Below are 15,762 nucleotides of genomic sequence, written 5' to 3'. Positions count from 1 at the left end.
ATCTCTGAACAGCTCTTTGTCTGCTTTGGTGCACAGCGGAAAGGAAGCGCTGTCTCCAAGCAGAGGATCGCCCACTGGCTCATTGACATCATAGCTATGGCATATTACGCCCAGGACGTGCCACCCCCGGTTGGGCTATGAGCCCATTCTACCAGGGGTGTAGCGGCCTCCTGGGCCCTGGCCAGGGGTGCCTCTCTAACAGACATCTGCAGAGCAGTGGGCTGGGCAACACCCAACACCTTTGTGAGGTTCTACAACCTCTGGGTGGAACCGGTTTCGTCCCAGGTAGAGGCACGCAATACAAGCGGATAAGCCCAGGATAGCCGGCCGAGTATATTGCTTGCACATAGCGCCTTTCACCTCCTCTGAACTGAAGACGTGCGCCATTAATTCCCAGTAGTGTTCACAAACTATGTTCCCTGGTTGACTTCCTTCGAGCCCTGTGGCAGTCGAGTGTTAGGAGAGACTCGCTGCCTGCCCAGTACACATGCTAACTAAAAGCCCTGTTCTGGGGTAGGTGCTCCACATGTGGCGGTTCCCTGTAAGGTAACCCCATGCGATGTATATCTTCCGCTAATTCGTTTCCCTGTTGGCAAACTGCGTCTTCCTTGGGCAGAGCCCCTCTGCCACAGTCTCCATGTTTGTAGTAACTCCTCCCCCGTTGGGTAGGATCTACCATGAGACTTCTCCACATGACATACTTCCGACATAGTTCGGCAAGACCATGTGACATATTTTCCACTTAAATATCCCCCCTCTCTCTGGGCGAGGTGTGGTCTCTGTGGTGTCCTCCCTTTGGGAGGGACACCCCCCGGCTAGACCTGGTCGGCCCAGTCGGATGTTCCCCCTTTTTTGAGGGAGTGGAAAAAAAGAAGGGGAAAAAGAGGCCACGACTGGGCTAGCCTGTCTCTATCTTTTGGGTAGTCGACTTGTCCCCAAAGGGCCGTTCGACACTCATAACTATGTTGGGGGAGGTTACGTGTCGGCCTGGTGCGCTGGCTACGAGGCACAAAGTTGTCTGCCCATCACACACCGCCAGTTCAAGTAACACATTTCAGCCAGTTGCGGCGTTTCGTATAGGGACCCCTAGTGTCACTACATCGACACAATGTCTGGTGAGTGACAGACAGGGAACATCATGGTTACTTGTGTAACCTCCGTTGCCTGATGGAGGGAACGAGACGTTGTTTCCCTCCTGCCACAACGCTGAACTACCTGCTGAAATGGCCGGACCTTTTCTCGGCTCCTCAGCATAAAACTTGAATGAGTGGTTGCACGCCAGCTCCTTTTATACCTGTATGTCCGGGGGAGTGGCATGCAAATACCACTCGCCAATTTTCATTGGCCTTTTATCAAAGACCAGAGGTGTCTCGGGCTCCCAAGAGTGACCCCTACTGTCACTAAATCGACACAACGTCTCGTTCCGTCCATCAGGGAATGGAGGTTACACAAGTAACCATGACAATTGTCAAACATTAATCTCATAAAATTATTTGTGCAAAAGTAATTGCTGTTTAAATTAATATTTGTACTTCAAATGCAGGTCTGTGCCACATTTGCAGTGTAAAGATGGCTAATTCCTTTCAACTAGAAGTATAAAGCACATATCTGGCGAGTGTGGCCCTTTTCTGTGTCGGCCTGGCCGATGGTGATCTTTCACAGAAATCTGTCAAAGGTATCAACAACTGTTCAGAAAAACAGGAAAACACAAGTATCAATGGAATTTTTTTGCAACACTTGCCTGAGGAGAACACTTTGTTATACATTAACCTGACCACTTATGATAACTTAAAAATTTCAGTTATGGCTCCTTTAGGAGTTCTTGATTAAGTCAACATTATCACCAGGTTGCAATAACATCACATTGGTTGGCTTGCGCTGTCTGCTCAAACATAGGCGGTGTTTAAAGACAAGTGCTGGAGGGAATCATGTCGTGAGGGAGCTCAGCAGGACGTTAAGTGCAGAAAGCTGGATAGATTCTGCAGATCTTGCTGTCATGGCTAAAGATGAATGAGGCAATCTAATGAATCTCACAAAACGAATGACCTAAAGAGACCCACAGTGCTGTACGCCAAGGGAAACCATAAATTTGCAATAAGTATGCGTTCCTCAAAGACTTGTTGCATTTCTATTTTTTTTTGCAGCCAAGCTGAATGTCAGAGGGGGCAGTATGAGACATAAACACACAACTCCCAAAAGGCCAGGAAGTTAGAGAAAGAATTCGAACCCTCCTGGCATTTTCTCATACATACACAGAACAATTTTAAGCCTAATTTTAAACATGTCAAAATTACAACAGTGGTTTAGTCTGCTTTCTGGCTGTCTCCCAGTTCCCTCTTGTGTATTTGTATCAATTAATCTATCCGTGAGCATTCAGTGTACTTGAGCTACAGTGTAATATACACCCAAAAGGTTTCATCTGAGAAGTGATTAATAAACATGCGAGGATCATGATGACATGGTGTGAGGATCATTATTCACGGTGATATGTTCCTATAATGGACAATGGGAAGTCCTAATGGTTTAAACATTAGATTTACAAATGTCACATAGTTGTGAGGACAGTCAGATCTTTCTTCAGACAGATACACACTCCCTCGCAGCAGGAGAGATGTAAAGCTGTACTTAATCTTCCAGGCTCCTCATCTTAGTGTGCACTTTTAAACCGACAGAGTAAATATTACATCAGTCATTGTAGAGCTATCTTTCTAATGTTCAGCATTGGGCTGAAGGCAGCAGATGTTCCCAGGCGGCCACGAGAGAAACAGGAGACACCCTGATCTAGCTGAAACTCATCCCGCAGCGATCACAGCTCTCAGACAGCACTGCGTTAAATAGCACTGGACATTTGGCATCCCTTGCAGGTGCGACAAGTAAATGAGAGGTGTTCTTACACACGTATGTGTTCAAGCGGGACTAGTTCTCAAAAATTTCTCTCTGAAGGAATATATTGTAACAATGAAGAACACGTGGCTTACACATGACTTATAACTTGAAACAACTCTATTTTGGTTGTAGATTGTAACCCCTACATATGTTTTACCTCTTTTTTTTTGCACTTTCTTTGCCTTATTTAAATGTTTTGCACTTTATCATCATGCAGTAACCCACTGACATAGTGTGTGATGTAAAACTCTGAAATTCAAGATGTATTGTGATCGCATCACCCGAGACAGATCTTAAACCCAGCACTGCGTCCGAACATGCATACTTCCCTACTACATAGTCTGCCAAAAACAGGTTGCCAATGGAGAAGGATGTCTGAATCCTCAGTATTCACAAAAGAGTAAGCTATAAATACCCAGATGACCTACTACATCCGCCCGAGATTCTGAATCGGCATCCACTAGACACTCTACTATCCCATAATGCCTCAGGAGCTGAGATGCCATATTCAAAATGCTGGAAATAAATATATATGGTGGAGAACCACAAGTCAGGCTGCTCTTTCAAACTGTATGTACTATATATGAAGAAAGTTGTTCCTTGTGTTTAAATTGCGCTTGATTAACAAAGCCAGAGTAGATTATTTTCATGGTTGTTATTGCTGACATATATTTGATCATTCCTGGATGAACTTTAGTTTAGTTTATACTTTATTATCCCCTTAGGGAAATTTTTCTTTGACTCGGCAGCTGCAGTATGTATAACATACACAACATCAACATACATATAACATATACAATAACAATAAAACAGAGACCTAACAAAATCACATACTCAAAAACACTTCACGTATACTGTATAAAGTGTATAAAAACCCAGCCTTCACTTGTATCCCTTGTAATGATCTGTGCTCTACCATTTAAGATACTGGTGGATACTGGCAAAAAGGATTTTTTTATAGCGATTGCTCTTACACATAGGAACCCTATATAACATCACCCTGATAGCAAGGCCTGATACTTATAATGGAGAATGTGATTCGGTTTAGCCACTATTTTCTGTGCACTGTTAAAAACCACATGCTCATACACAGATTGAAGAAGAGTATGATATTTTACTCTCATAATTTTCATTGCTGTTTTTATCAAACGAGCAAGCTGGGACCTTACCTGAACTGAAAGATTCCCGTACCATGCTTGCATACCATATCGTATTAAACTACCCACAGTTGCTTGATAAAACTCTGGATCTTCTTAAAAAATCTAATCTTTGATGCAATCTAGAGCAGAGGTATGCGATATGGGATCTCCAGGTGAATGCACTATCTATAAAAACACCCAAATACTTATAAGAGCAGAATTGTTTAATGGAAAACTCATGAATAATTACAGGTCTGTGGTTCCCTACTCCCCTAGGGTCAAATATGTATTATTCACCTTCACATACTATATACGATTAGTTAAAAATAAAAAAGAACCATTTAATAAATACAGCTGCAAGCAGCGATGACGGGCCCAAGCACCATGGGTCCATTTCCACCTGGTGGCTTTCGGAAAACAATTGCATTTTGTCAAGGAAACCAAGACAAGTCCCTCAAAAACATGAATATACAAATAAAAGAATAATAACATTTAATGTGCTGCCATGGCAACACAATTTAAGATATCAAAGAACCCTTCACAAATTTACATCAGCTGTATCTTGACATTATTCTAAACAATTCTGAAGCGATTCGGGTATATGTAAGAGGACTATTTCAAAGTCTGTTGTAAGGGCCACACTTACTGCTTCCAGTTGTTGGCACCATGAACGCAACTCACAGTAGTCATATCCATGTGATCAGCCCCCATTACCAAACAAACAACTAAATTTTGATTTAAATCAAACAATACACACAGAAGGTATTAGACACTTCCTGTTTCCCATTTTTTGCCATTAATTTATTGCCTCACCATACCATCACTGTTCAATTTATTATAAATCTGTTCACAATTTAGCATCTTCAATGTCTTGGCATAATGTTGTCTAAATTTGGTGACAGTCACATGAATCGCCAAGGAGGAGTATTTAAAAGCCTGCAATTTTCAAAAAATCCAAAATGGCTGTCTTCCTGTTGGTGGAGCTAATGATTGTATTTATGAAAGTTGTCCAGTTTGATAAGAACAATATCTGTACCAAGTTTGGTGACTGTAGGTGAAAAAAGGGGTGCTAGAGAGGCCGTCTTAAACACCCATTTTAAAGGGGGAAATACAGAGCACCCCCTACACACCCCCCCTGCAAATTTTGTCCAGCCCTAATGGCCGACGACTCTGATGTGTGTGCAACATTTCATGAAATTTTAAGCATGCTAAGTGCCTCAAAAACACCCAAATATAGGAAGAAAGTAATAATAACAATTAATGTGTTGCCATGGCAACAATATTTAAGATATCAAATATCCCTTTACAAATTTACATCAGAAGAAAGAATTTTGAAGCAATTCATGTAAACATAAGAGGTCTGTTAAAAGTGCCATATTTCTTGCTGCCAGTTGGTGGCACTAGCTATGACCGTGACCCATAATAGCCGCATAAATTTGATCCTCCCCATTACCAAACATAGAGCTGAATTTTCATCAAAATCACACAATGCACACAGAAGATATAAGGCACTTCCTGTTTTCCATTTTTCACCATAAATGGCGAAACCATTCAAAATATCAAAAATCCTTTCCCAATTTAGCATCTACAATGTCTTGGCATGATGTTGCACAAATTTGGTGCCAGTCACATGAACAGCTGCAACTAACAATTATTTTGATAATCAAATAATCTAACGATTATTAGAAAGATTATTCGACTATTCTGCGATTATTGCATTGATTAATCATTAGCTCTTACCCGATTTTTCAGCTTGTGTCCTGATTTAAAAGGTTGTATTAAATGTGCTTACTAACAATAAAGAGGAAAAAAATCATCTTTTAAAAATACCTCTAAATGATATTCACTGAATTAAAGGGGAAAAATTTTTTTTATCAAGTTTAATTCAGTAAAGAAATTCACTGCAAATAATCCTATTGTTATCAAGTGTTTTTTTTATTTTATTATTTTTTATTTTATTTAAAATTGTCTTAAAATCATGAAAACAAGATACATTTACTTGAGAAGCAACATATAAGATATTTAGACTTGCTTTAAGAGAATGTATCTTAAATATAAGTGTATTTTTTTCACTTGGTTATACTTCTGCGAGTGCAGTAAAGACAAAATATACTTATATTCATGACCTATTCTCTAAAAGCAAGTCTAAATATTTTAAATAAGGTGAATGCATCTTTTTTTAAAGGATTTTTAGATATTTTAAAATATTTGTATTTTTAATATTATATTCAACATTCTCAGATAAAAAAAAAAATGTCTTCTGCAGTATAGCTGCTAAAGAAAATGTACATTGTTTTAAAGGAGTTTTAGATATTTATATTGGAAAACAAGCCAAAACAAAAACAAATCAAAAACATATTTTGTTGCAGTGTATAATGGGGCGAAGACTACCCTCTCTCACCTTTCTGTTCACTTCAATCCATCTTTAACTCACAAAAAAACAAACTCTCTATTATTAATAAAGCTACATATTGCCAATTTTCTTCATGATAAGAAATGCACAGTGACATATACACTGGCGGCCAAAAGTTTGGAATAATGTACAGATATTGCTCTTATGGAAAGAAATTGGTATTTTTATTCACCAAAGTGGCATTCAACTGATCACAATGTATAGTCAGGATATTAATAACGTGAAAAATTACTATTACAATTTGAAAAAAATGATCAGAACTTCTTAAACTACTTACTAAAATCCTCCACGTGCAGCAATGACAGCTTTGCAGATCCTTGGCATTCTAGCTGTCAGTTTGTCCAGATACTCAGTTGACATTTCACCCCACACTTCCTGTAGCACTTGCCATAGATGTGGCTGTCTTGTCAGGCACTTCTCATGCACCTTACAGTCTAGTTGATCCCTCAAAAGCTCAATGGGTTTAAGATCCATAACACTCTTTTCCAATTATCTGTTGTCAAATGTCTGTTTATTTGCCCACTCTAACCTTTTCTTTTTGTTTTTCTGTTTCAAAAGTGGCTTTTTCTTTGCAATTCTTCCCATAAGGCCTACACCCCTGAGTCTTCTCTTTACTGTTGTACATGAAACTGGTGTTGAGTGGGTAGAATTCAATGAAGCTGTCAGCTGAGGACATATGAGGCATCTATTTTTTAAACTAGAGACTCTGATGTACTTATCTTCTTGTTTAGTTGTACATCTGGCCTTCCACATCTCTCTCTGTCTTTGTTAGAGCCAGTTGTCCTTTGTCTTTGAAGACTGTAGTGTACACCTTTGAATTAAATCTTCAGTTTTTTGGCAATTTCAAGCATTGTAAAACCTTCATTCCTCAGAACAATGATTGACTGAGAGTTTTTAGAGAAAGCTGTTTCTTTTTTGCCATTTTTGATCTAAAATCAAATCAAATCAAATCACTTTATTGTCACACAGCCATATACACAAGTGCAATGGTGTGTGAAATTCTTGGGTGCAGTTCCGATCAACATAGCAGTCGTGACAGTGATGAGACATATACCAATTTACAATAACATCAAATTAACACAACACAATTTAAACATCTGATATACACATAATTACACTCAACAATATACAAATAATAACATACACTGTACAGTATACAATACGCTGTTTTTTTTTTTTTTGTTTTTTACTATATAGATACACATTATTCAATGAAAATTAAAAATAAAAATATATATATAAAAAAAAGTATATATATATATATATATATATATATATATATATATATATATATATATATATATATATAGAATGTACAGTATTGTACTGTATTGACATTCAGGCTGTCGGTTGATAGTCAGTTGTTAAGAGAGAACATAATATAATAATAATAATATAATTTATGACAGTCCGGTGTGAGATATAAGAGTAAGGGTAGAAAAGTGCAGTGCTGATGTATTTTGATCGTGGGAGATCAAGAGTTCAGAAGTCTGATTGCTTGGGGGAAGAAGCTATCATGGAGTCGGCTGGTGCGGGTCCTGATGCTGCGATACCGTCTACCTGATGGTAGCAGTGAGAACAGCCCATGGCTCGGGTGGCTGGAGTCTCTGATGATCCTCCGAGCTTTTTTCACACACCGCCTTGTATATATTTCCTGGAGGGAGGGAAGCTCACCTCCGATGATGTGTCTGGCAGTTCGCACCACCCTTTGCAGTGCTTTGCGGTTGTGGGCGGTGCTATTGCCGTACCAGGCGGAGATAGAGCCAGTCAGGATGTTCTCTACAGTGCAGGTGTAGAACCATGTGAGGATGTGGTGGTTCATTCCAAACTTCCTCAGGCGTCTCAGGAAGAAGAGGCGCTGATGAGCCTTCTTCACAACGACTTCAGTGTGGACGGACCATGTGAGTTCCTCAGTGATGTGGACACCCAGGAACTTGAAGCTGCTGACTCTCTCCACTGGTGCTCCATTGATGGTGATGGGACTGTGTTCTCTGTCTTTTCTTCTGAAGTCCACCACAAGCTCCTTTGTCTTACTGACGTTGAGGGAGAGGTTGTGCTCCTGACACCAGTGTGTCAGAGTGTGCACCTCCTCTCTGTAGGCTGTTTCATCATTGTCAGTGATCAGACCTACCACCGTCATATCATCAGCAAACTTAATGATGGCATTGGAGCTATGTGTTGCCACACAGTCATGTGTGAACAAGGAATACAGTAGTGGGCTGAGAACACAGCCCTGCGGGGCTCCAGTGTTGAGGGTCAGTGATGAGGAGATGTTGCTGCCTATTCTAACCACCTGGCGTCTGCTTGACAGGAAGTCCAGGATCCAGCTGCACAGCGAGCTGTTTAAGCCCAGAGCCCGGAGTTTCTCATCTAGCTTGGAGGGCACTATGGTGTTGAATGCTGAGCTGTAGTCTACAAACAGCATTCTCACATAAGTGTTCTTTTTTTCCAGGTGGGAGAGAGCAGTGTGTATTGTAGATGCAATGGCATCATCAGTGGAGCGGTTGTTGCGGTAAGCAAATTGCAGCGGGTCAAGATTGAGTGGCAATACAGAGAAGATGTAATCTCTGATTAGTCTTTCAAAACATTTGCTGATGATGGGGGTCAGAGCAACAGGACGCCAGTCATTTAAACAAGTTATTTTTGATTGTTTTGGTACAGGCACAATGGTGGATGTTTTAAAGCATGTGGGGACTACAGACAAAGAGAGGGAAAGGTTGAAAATGTCCGTAAAAACACCAGCCAGCTGGTTCGCGCATGCTCTGATGACGCGGCCCGGAATGCCGTCTGGGCCCGCGGCTTTGCGGATATTCACCTGTCGGAAGGATCGGGTTACATCCGCTACAGAGACGGAGAGTGAACTAACCTCTGTAGCTTCAGCCGCGAGAGCTCTCTCCGCGAGGGCGGTGTTATTTCCCTCGAAACGAGCATAAAAAGTATTTAGCTCATCCGGTAGAGAGGCAGCGGTGTTCATGGCGGAGTTTTTATTCCCTTTAAAGTCCGTGATGATGTTAATTCCCTGCCACATGCTTCTAGAGTTGGTGGTGTTAAACTGTCCTTCAATCTTGCTCCTGTACTGGCGTTTTGCTGTTTTGATAGTTTTTTGGAGGGCATAACTGGCTTGTTTATGCTCCTCCGCGTTCCCGGAATTAAAAGCGGAGTTCCGCACATTAAGTGCCGCGCGAACATCGCTATTGATCCATGGCTTCTGATTCGGATAGATTCGTACAGTTCTGGTCGGAATCACTTCCTCTACGCACGTTCTGATGAAACACATTACGCTATCAGCGTAAAGCTCGATGACGGCATCAGAGGCGGACCGGAACATCTCCCAGTCCGTGTGATCAAAACAGTCTTGTAGCATAGAGTCTGATTGGTCCGACCAGCACTGGATCGTTCTGAGGGTGGGTGCTTCCTGTTTCAATTTCTGCCTGTAAGCGGGCAGAAGCAGAATGGAAGAGTGGTCCGATTTGCCAAATGGTGGGCGGGGGAGGGATTTGTAGCCATCCCGGGACGGAGAGTAGCAATGGTCCAAAACCCGGTCCCCTCGTGTGTTGAAACTAATGTGCTGGTGATATTTTGGTGCGACTGATTTTAAACTGGCTTTATTAAAGTCCCCGGTCACAATGAACGCGGCCTCAGGGTGCGCGGTTTCCTGCTCACTTATACTCCCATACAGTTCCTTGAGTGCCCGGTCTGTGTTGGCTTGTGGGGGAATGTACACAGCAGTGATAATGACCGCTGTGAATTCCCTCGGTAGCCAGAATGGTCGACACAGAAGCATAAGAAATTCCAGATCAGGAGAACAGAAAGACTTGATGGAATGTACGTTCCTCTGATCACACCAGGATTTGTTGATCATAAAACATACACCACCTCCTCTAGTTTTACCTGAGAGGTCTTTCGCTCTGTCCGCTCGGTGCACGGAGAACCCCGCGGGTTCAATGGCTGAGTCTGGAATCTCCGCAGACATCCAAGTTTCTGTTAGGCAGATAATGCAGCAGTCCCTCGTCTCTCGTTGGAAAGAGATCCGCGCTTTCAGCTCGCAGAGCTTGTTATCCAGAGACTGAACATTTGCCAGTAGAATAGTGGGTAGTGGGGGTCGATTTGCGCGGCGTCTTACTCTGATGAGAACGCCGGCTCTGTTTCCCCTTTTCCTCCTGCGTTTCCGCGGCCGTGCTGCCCAGACAAAGGGCTCCGCTTGCGTGTTTGTAAACAGCAGGTCGGCATTGAGGAATGTGAAGTCCGGTTTTCGGTGTGAGATTGCTGAACCAATGTCCAAAAGTGTTTGTCTGTCGTAGACAATAAGGCAGACAACATCCAAGACAAAAAACATAAGAATTGTGAACAAAACAAACAAAACATTGCTATGTTGTGTCGGAGCTCGCAACGCAGCAGCCATACTCGGCGCCATCTTGAGTCGTAGATCTAATATTGACCTTATGACATTCCAGTCTATTGCATACTGTGGCAACTCAAAAACAAACACAATGTTAAGCTTCATTTAACAAACCAAATAGCTTTGAACTGTGTTTGATATAATGACAAGTGATGTTCTAGTACCAAATTGGCAATTTAGCATGATTACTCAAGGATAAGGTATTGAAGTGATGGCTGCTGGAAATGGGGCCTGTCTAGATTTGATAAAAAATTACTTTTTTCAAATAGTGATGGTGCTGTTTTTTACATCAGTAATGTCCTGACTATACTTTGTGATCAGTTGAAAGCCACTTTGGTGAAATAAGTACCAATTTCCTTCTGAAACAGCAAAATTCTGGAAACAATTCCAAACTTTTGGCCGCCAGTGTATTATGATTCAATAAGTCGGGAGCCATCATGTTATAATCTAGCTGCAGCAAGCGCACGCGCTCGAGGGACGAGCGTCCCCTTGACAGAGTGTGCCTCAGCCGGGTGCAGTTTCAATCTCTCCCCCTTAGACTGGGACGTTCGTGCAACTCATAGAAGAGGTGCTGGCCGCACAGAGAAATGCCATTTTCGGAGTTTGTAGTTATTTACATGTTCTGCTTCCATATTATTTGAACTTTAATAAAGCTACAACACATTAAATATAACTGCATTTAAGATGTTTCTCCGGGGTGTTTCCTTTGAAGACGCTCGACACGCAAGTTTTGCTTCAGCGGAGCGGCAGCTCCAGCTCCACTTATTCCACAACGAGAGTGCTTCTGTATTTACTTATTTTGTATTTTTGCATTATAAGTCCCTCATACTTTGCGATCTACATCACCTGAGACTGTTTGGAAAGTTTAGAGTGCATCTGGACTGTGAGCTGTGTAATTCCTCCTCTTCACAGTCAGGTGCGAACTGCAGTGCTGCTCTCTCACATCATCATTAGCGTTTAATGTGATCTAATGTTACATTAAATGAGATCAAATGACTATTTGACAATGAAACTTTCATTTTATTATTGTTGACGTTGTCGATAACGTCAACTAATCGCTTCAGCCCTTGTCACATGAATCCACTAGGAGGAGTATTTTAAAGTTCAGAGCCTGCAATTTTCAAAAAATCAAAAATGGCCGACTTCCTATTGGGTGGAGCTAATGACTGTGAGTAAGAAAGTTGTTTGGCTTTATGAGAACTATATATATATATATATATACCAGTTTTGGTGACTGTAGGTGAAAATGGGGGTGCTACAGAGCCAAGAACAATAGGGTCTCCGCACTTTCAGTGCTTGGGCCCTAATAATAATAATAACAATAATAATAATCCTTAGAAGAACAATAGGGCATCCATACTTTCAGTGTTTGGGCCCTAATAATAATAATAATAATAATAATAATAATAATAATAATAATCCTTAGAAGAACAATAGTGCCTCTGCACTTTCAGTGCTTGGGCCCTAATAATCCTTAGAATATCAATAGGGTCTTCGCACTTTCAGTGCTTGGGCCCTAATAAAAGGGTTGACACTCATATTTTTACATATCCCAAGCAGTAAGTGTGGCTGAAGGTTGCTAAAAGCCCAGCTAAAATCAACAAAGAGCAGATGTGCGTAAGCTTTAGAGTTTTCCAAATGTTTAAGAGTCAGGTGAGTAACAGTATTGATAACATTATCAGTACCACAGTGTTCCTTATATGCAAACTGAAATGGATCTAACATTGAATGTATTTCAGTCCTCAGCTTGGACACAATACATTTCTCCAAGCATTTCATAAAAACAGAGGTTAAAGCCACTGGTCTGTAGTCACTGTTGACAGCAGGGCAGTGTTTTTTTTGGGACAGGTGTGATAACAGTCTTTTTTCACAGTGAAGGAACTTTATGAGGGTCTAGTGACAGTTGGAAAGTATATCTGGTATAGGGATGTACAGATACCACTTTTTCTCTTCCGAAATATCAGTATCGGCTGATATCGATCCCGATCCAATACCAGTGTTGTTGTTTTTTGCATAATCAGTTTAGAATATCTTTACATTATTGTGTGGAACTAATTGGGCGTGCTCTTTAATATGTAAAGAAACACAAACCTTTAACTACACATAATTTCAATAGAAAGGTATAGCTTAATAAGAGAAACTAAATTGTTAACTAGTACAGTATACTGGATAATGTAGCAGCAAAATTAACAGTAATTCCAGTATAAGTCATCAGTAGAAAAGAAGCCTTTTTTTTTTTTTTTTTTTTTTTTTTTTTTTTTGGGGCAAAACATTTTCAACTTGTATCTGGACTTTAAAGGATTCCGATCTCTTTTTTGTTCAATGTAGTTGTAAGATATCAGCTCACTTTTCATTCACACAATAATTTTTTGGAACCCATTCAACTTTTATATTGTTATGATTTGTAAACAAATAATAATGATAATAATAAAAATTAATTATTATTACTATTGACTTTTAGAATTTTAAATACAACAGTAACATATTTCAATCATGCACCTTTAACTTTAAAACCCTCTGGCTTTATTTTGACATTCTGAACTCCCAAGGTTTTTTCTACTGTTTGTAGAAAAGTTTACAGTAGTAAACTTTTCACTTTTTATTATAATTCTGGTAAACTGCTCCTTCGGTGCCATTCTAAATGCTTATTATAAGTGAACCAAACTATTGAGCATCTACATCTGATATGTTAGTGAGTAGCGCTCAAATATTGCACACCGCGTGAAGGCTAAAAATAGCCGCGAGTTTCTAGCGGCTTACGTGGTGTGTGTGTGTGTGTGTGTGCCAACAGAGCAGCGCCATTAACTGGGTGTGCATACTATATATTTACTTATTAAATATAACCTTTTGCGACTCACAGAGCTATCGCACATCTTAAAGTGGCTTTGAATAAAATGCACGAGTCATATGAACTACATTAATAGTGTTTTTAATGTTCTTTTATCTTGTTTTTGGAGCTTGACTGTAACGAACATGACTAACAGACAGTATCGGATTGGTGCATTCTTAGTCTGATATGCATTAATAACTCACCTGCAGTGTATACCTGAAGAACATACTTTTTACCGGCTGAGAAGGGTGTTCTTTACCAAATGCAGAACATTTTCTGAGAGTATGCGATTTTGGACATAAAGCTGGTGTGAACGGGGCTGTTGAGATATTTAGTATGCTTCATCCTCAGTATGATGCCCAAGTAGTATCTTATGCATTATATTCAACCTGAACCACAATCTCTCAACACTATGCGTAATCTAAAGCCATCTGTGACCAACCAGGTATAAAGGGATGCAGAGGCAAACCAGTTCTCATCTGAACAACAGTAAAGCAATTCATAATGCACAACCTACCTCTCTGCCATGTGACCTTTGCAGGGTCAAGGTCAAGACGGACAAATGAGCTGACCTCTTGTGGTGTGAGGTCATTGGGGTCAGATATGTTTATCCCAAGATGCTGAGAAAAAAGGGTGAGAAAAACCCAAGGGCATTGATTAATACGCCGATAAACATTTCCAAAACCATCAGATAATTCACATCAAATTTACTGATTAAAACCTATTAAAAAACCTATTAAAGCACTTGGCCTTGACTTAGATAAACAATTCAGGAGATTTTCCCTGCATGGTCATAAATGCCTTTCAGATGGTCATTTAATTATATTAGGCCTACTCTGTAAATCTTTGGCTGTCTCTCCCATTCAACTCCTTAAAATTATCAGCTTTGCCTCTCCGAATGCAACTCAATCCAAGCTGTCCCTGAGCAAACATAAACAGTTTTTGTGTTAGATGATCTCAGCTTATCTGTATAGCAGCAAACATAACACAACACTTGACTGGTTTACTTAAAAAGAAAAACATTGTAACTTATGAACATCTGAGACTTGCTGTGACTGCCTCATAATAAAGAATCGGGTTTCACAATAGCTTCATGGGGACGCCTGTTGGTTAGCTGATGTATTGCGCCCTTATTTCGTTGACTACAACTCCAGAGGCACTCAGAACTTAAGACAGGGCTAAGTTCACAGACTCACCTGTAGGCGAGACAGCTGTATAGGAGAGAAGCATCTCACACCATTGACAGATGGCACTAGCCTGTTGTACAGGGCCTATAAGGTACAGAAAATGCAAAAATTGTCTTAAGTCTTAAGTCTTAAAGCATAAGAAAGTGACAAACGTGTGAATATGTGCAGTGACTGTGAGGAGGACTAAACAACTAAAAATAAATACTCTTTCACTATCATTCGCATGCCAGTGATTCCCCTGCTGGGTCTGACTTCACAAAATATTCTTAAGAATAAAATTATTAACTATTATTTTCCTCTTACTTTCTAACTTGGACACGAAGTGCTGCAAGGAAAAAAGTTACGATTTGTACTTTTTAAGAATATCCATATATTTATACATATTATATTGCAATTAGGAACATTCTTAGAAACTTCTTGTCTGTCCTAAAAACTTTCTTAATTTTTTTCTTGAGACATTCATGAATCCAGCCCCTGGTCTATGGCAAAAGACAAATGTTGTTTTGTCCTGTTACATTGTGTGAGCTAGGCAGCAGATGAAAATATCACTATAATGAGCAATTACTCTGCAAGCATTTGAGGAATGTTCAGGGTAAAATACAACTTATAGGCGCACTCATTTTCCTCATTAAGAAAGTTTGACATAAAGGAATTAATGGTCAAGTCAAGTCAAGTCATTTTTATTTGTATAGTGCTTTTCACAACATACATCATTTCAAAGAAGCTTTAAAGGAAATCATGCATAAAAATAAAAAATGAAACTGTAATATCTTTAATATCTTACAGTGATCATTGTGTATTTTGATTAAATATGATTGTAAAATGTGTATAGAAATTAAATAATTAAATAATAATTGTATTTTGATCCTCAGTGAGCAAGCTGAAGGCGACTGGGGCAAGGAACACAA

At 40.1% G+C, this 15,762-nt stretch overlaps 1 protein-coding gene across 1 annotated transcript in view; it reads right to left on the bottom strand.

Moving 5' to 3' along the window:
- Nucleotides 1-15,762, bottom strand: part of mthfd1l (methylenetetrahydrofolate dehydrogenase (NADP+ dependent) 1 like) — a 79,914-nt gene that overhangs the window by 40,851 nt on the left and 23,301 nt on the right. The window contains 4 exon segments of the mRNA XM_051654379.1: nucleotides 1,603-1,685; nucleotides 14,185-14,287; nucleotides 14,864-14,938; nucleotides 15,166-15,179. Of these exon segments, the coding sequence (XP_051510339.1) occupies nucleotides 1,603-1,685; nucleotides 14,185-14,287; nucleotides 14,864-14,938; nucleotides 15,166-15,179 (275 nt within the window).

This window comes from Myxocyprinus asiaticus, chromosome 25 (genome assembly GCF_019703515.2).
Source record: "Myxocyprinus asiaticus isolate MX2 ecotype Aquarium Trade chromosome 25, UBuf_Myxa_2, whole genome shotgun sequence".
Lineage (NCBI taxonomy): Eukaryota > Metazoa > Chordata > Actinopteri > Cypriniformes > Catostomidae > Myxocyprinus > Myxocyprinus asiaticus.
Note: the sequence above shows the minus strand (reverse complement) of the source record. Positions and strands in the feature narration are given on the sequence as shown.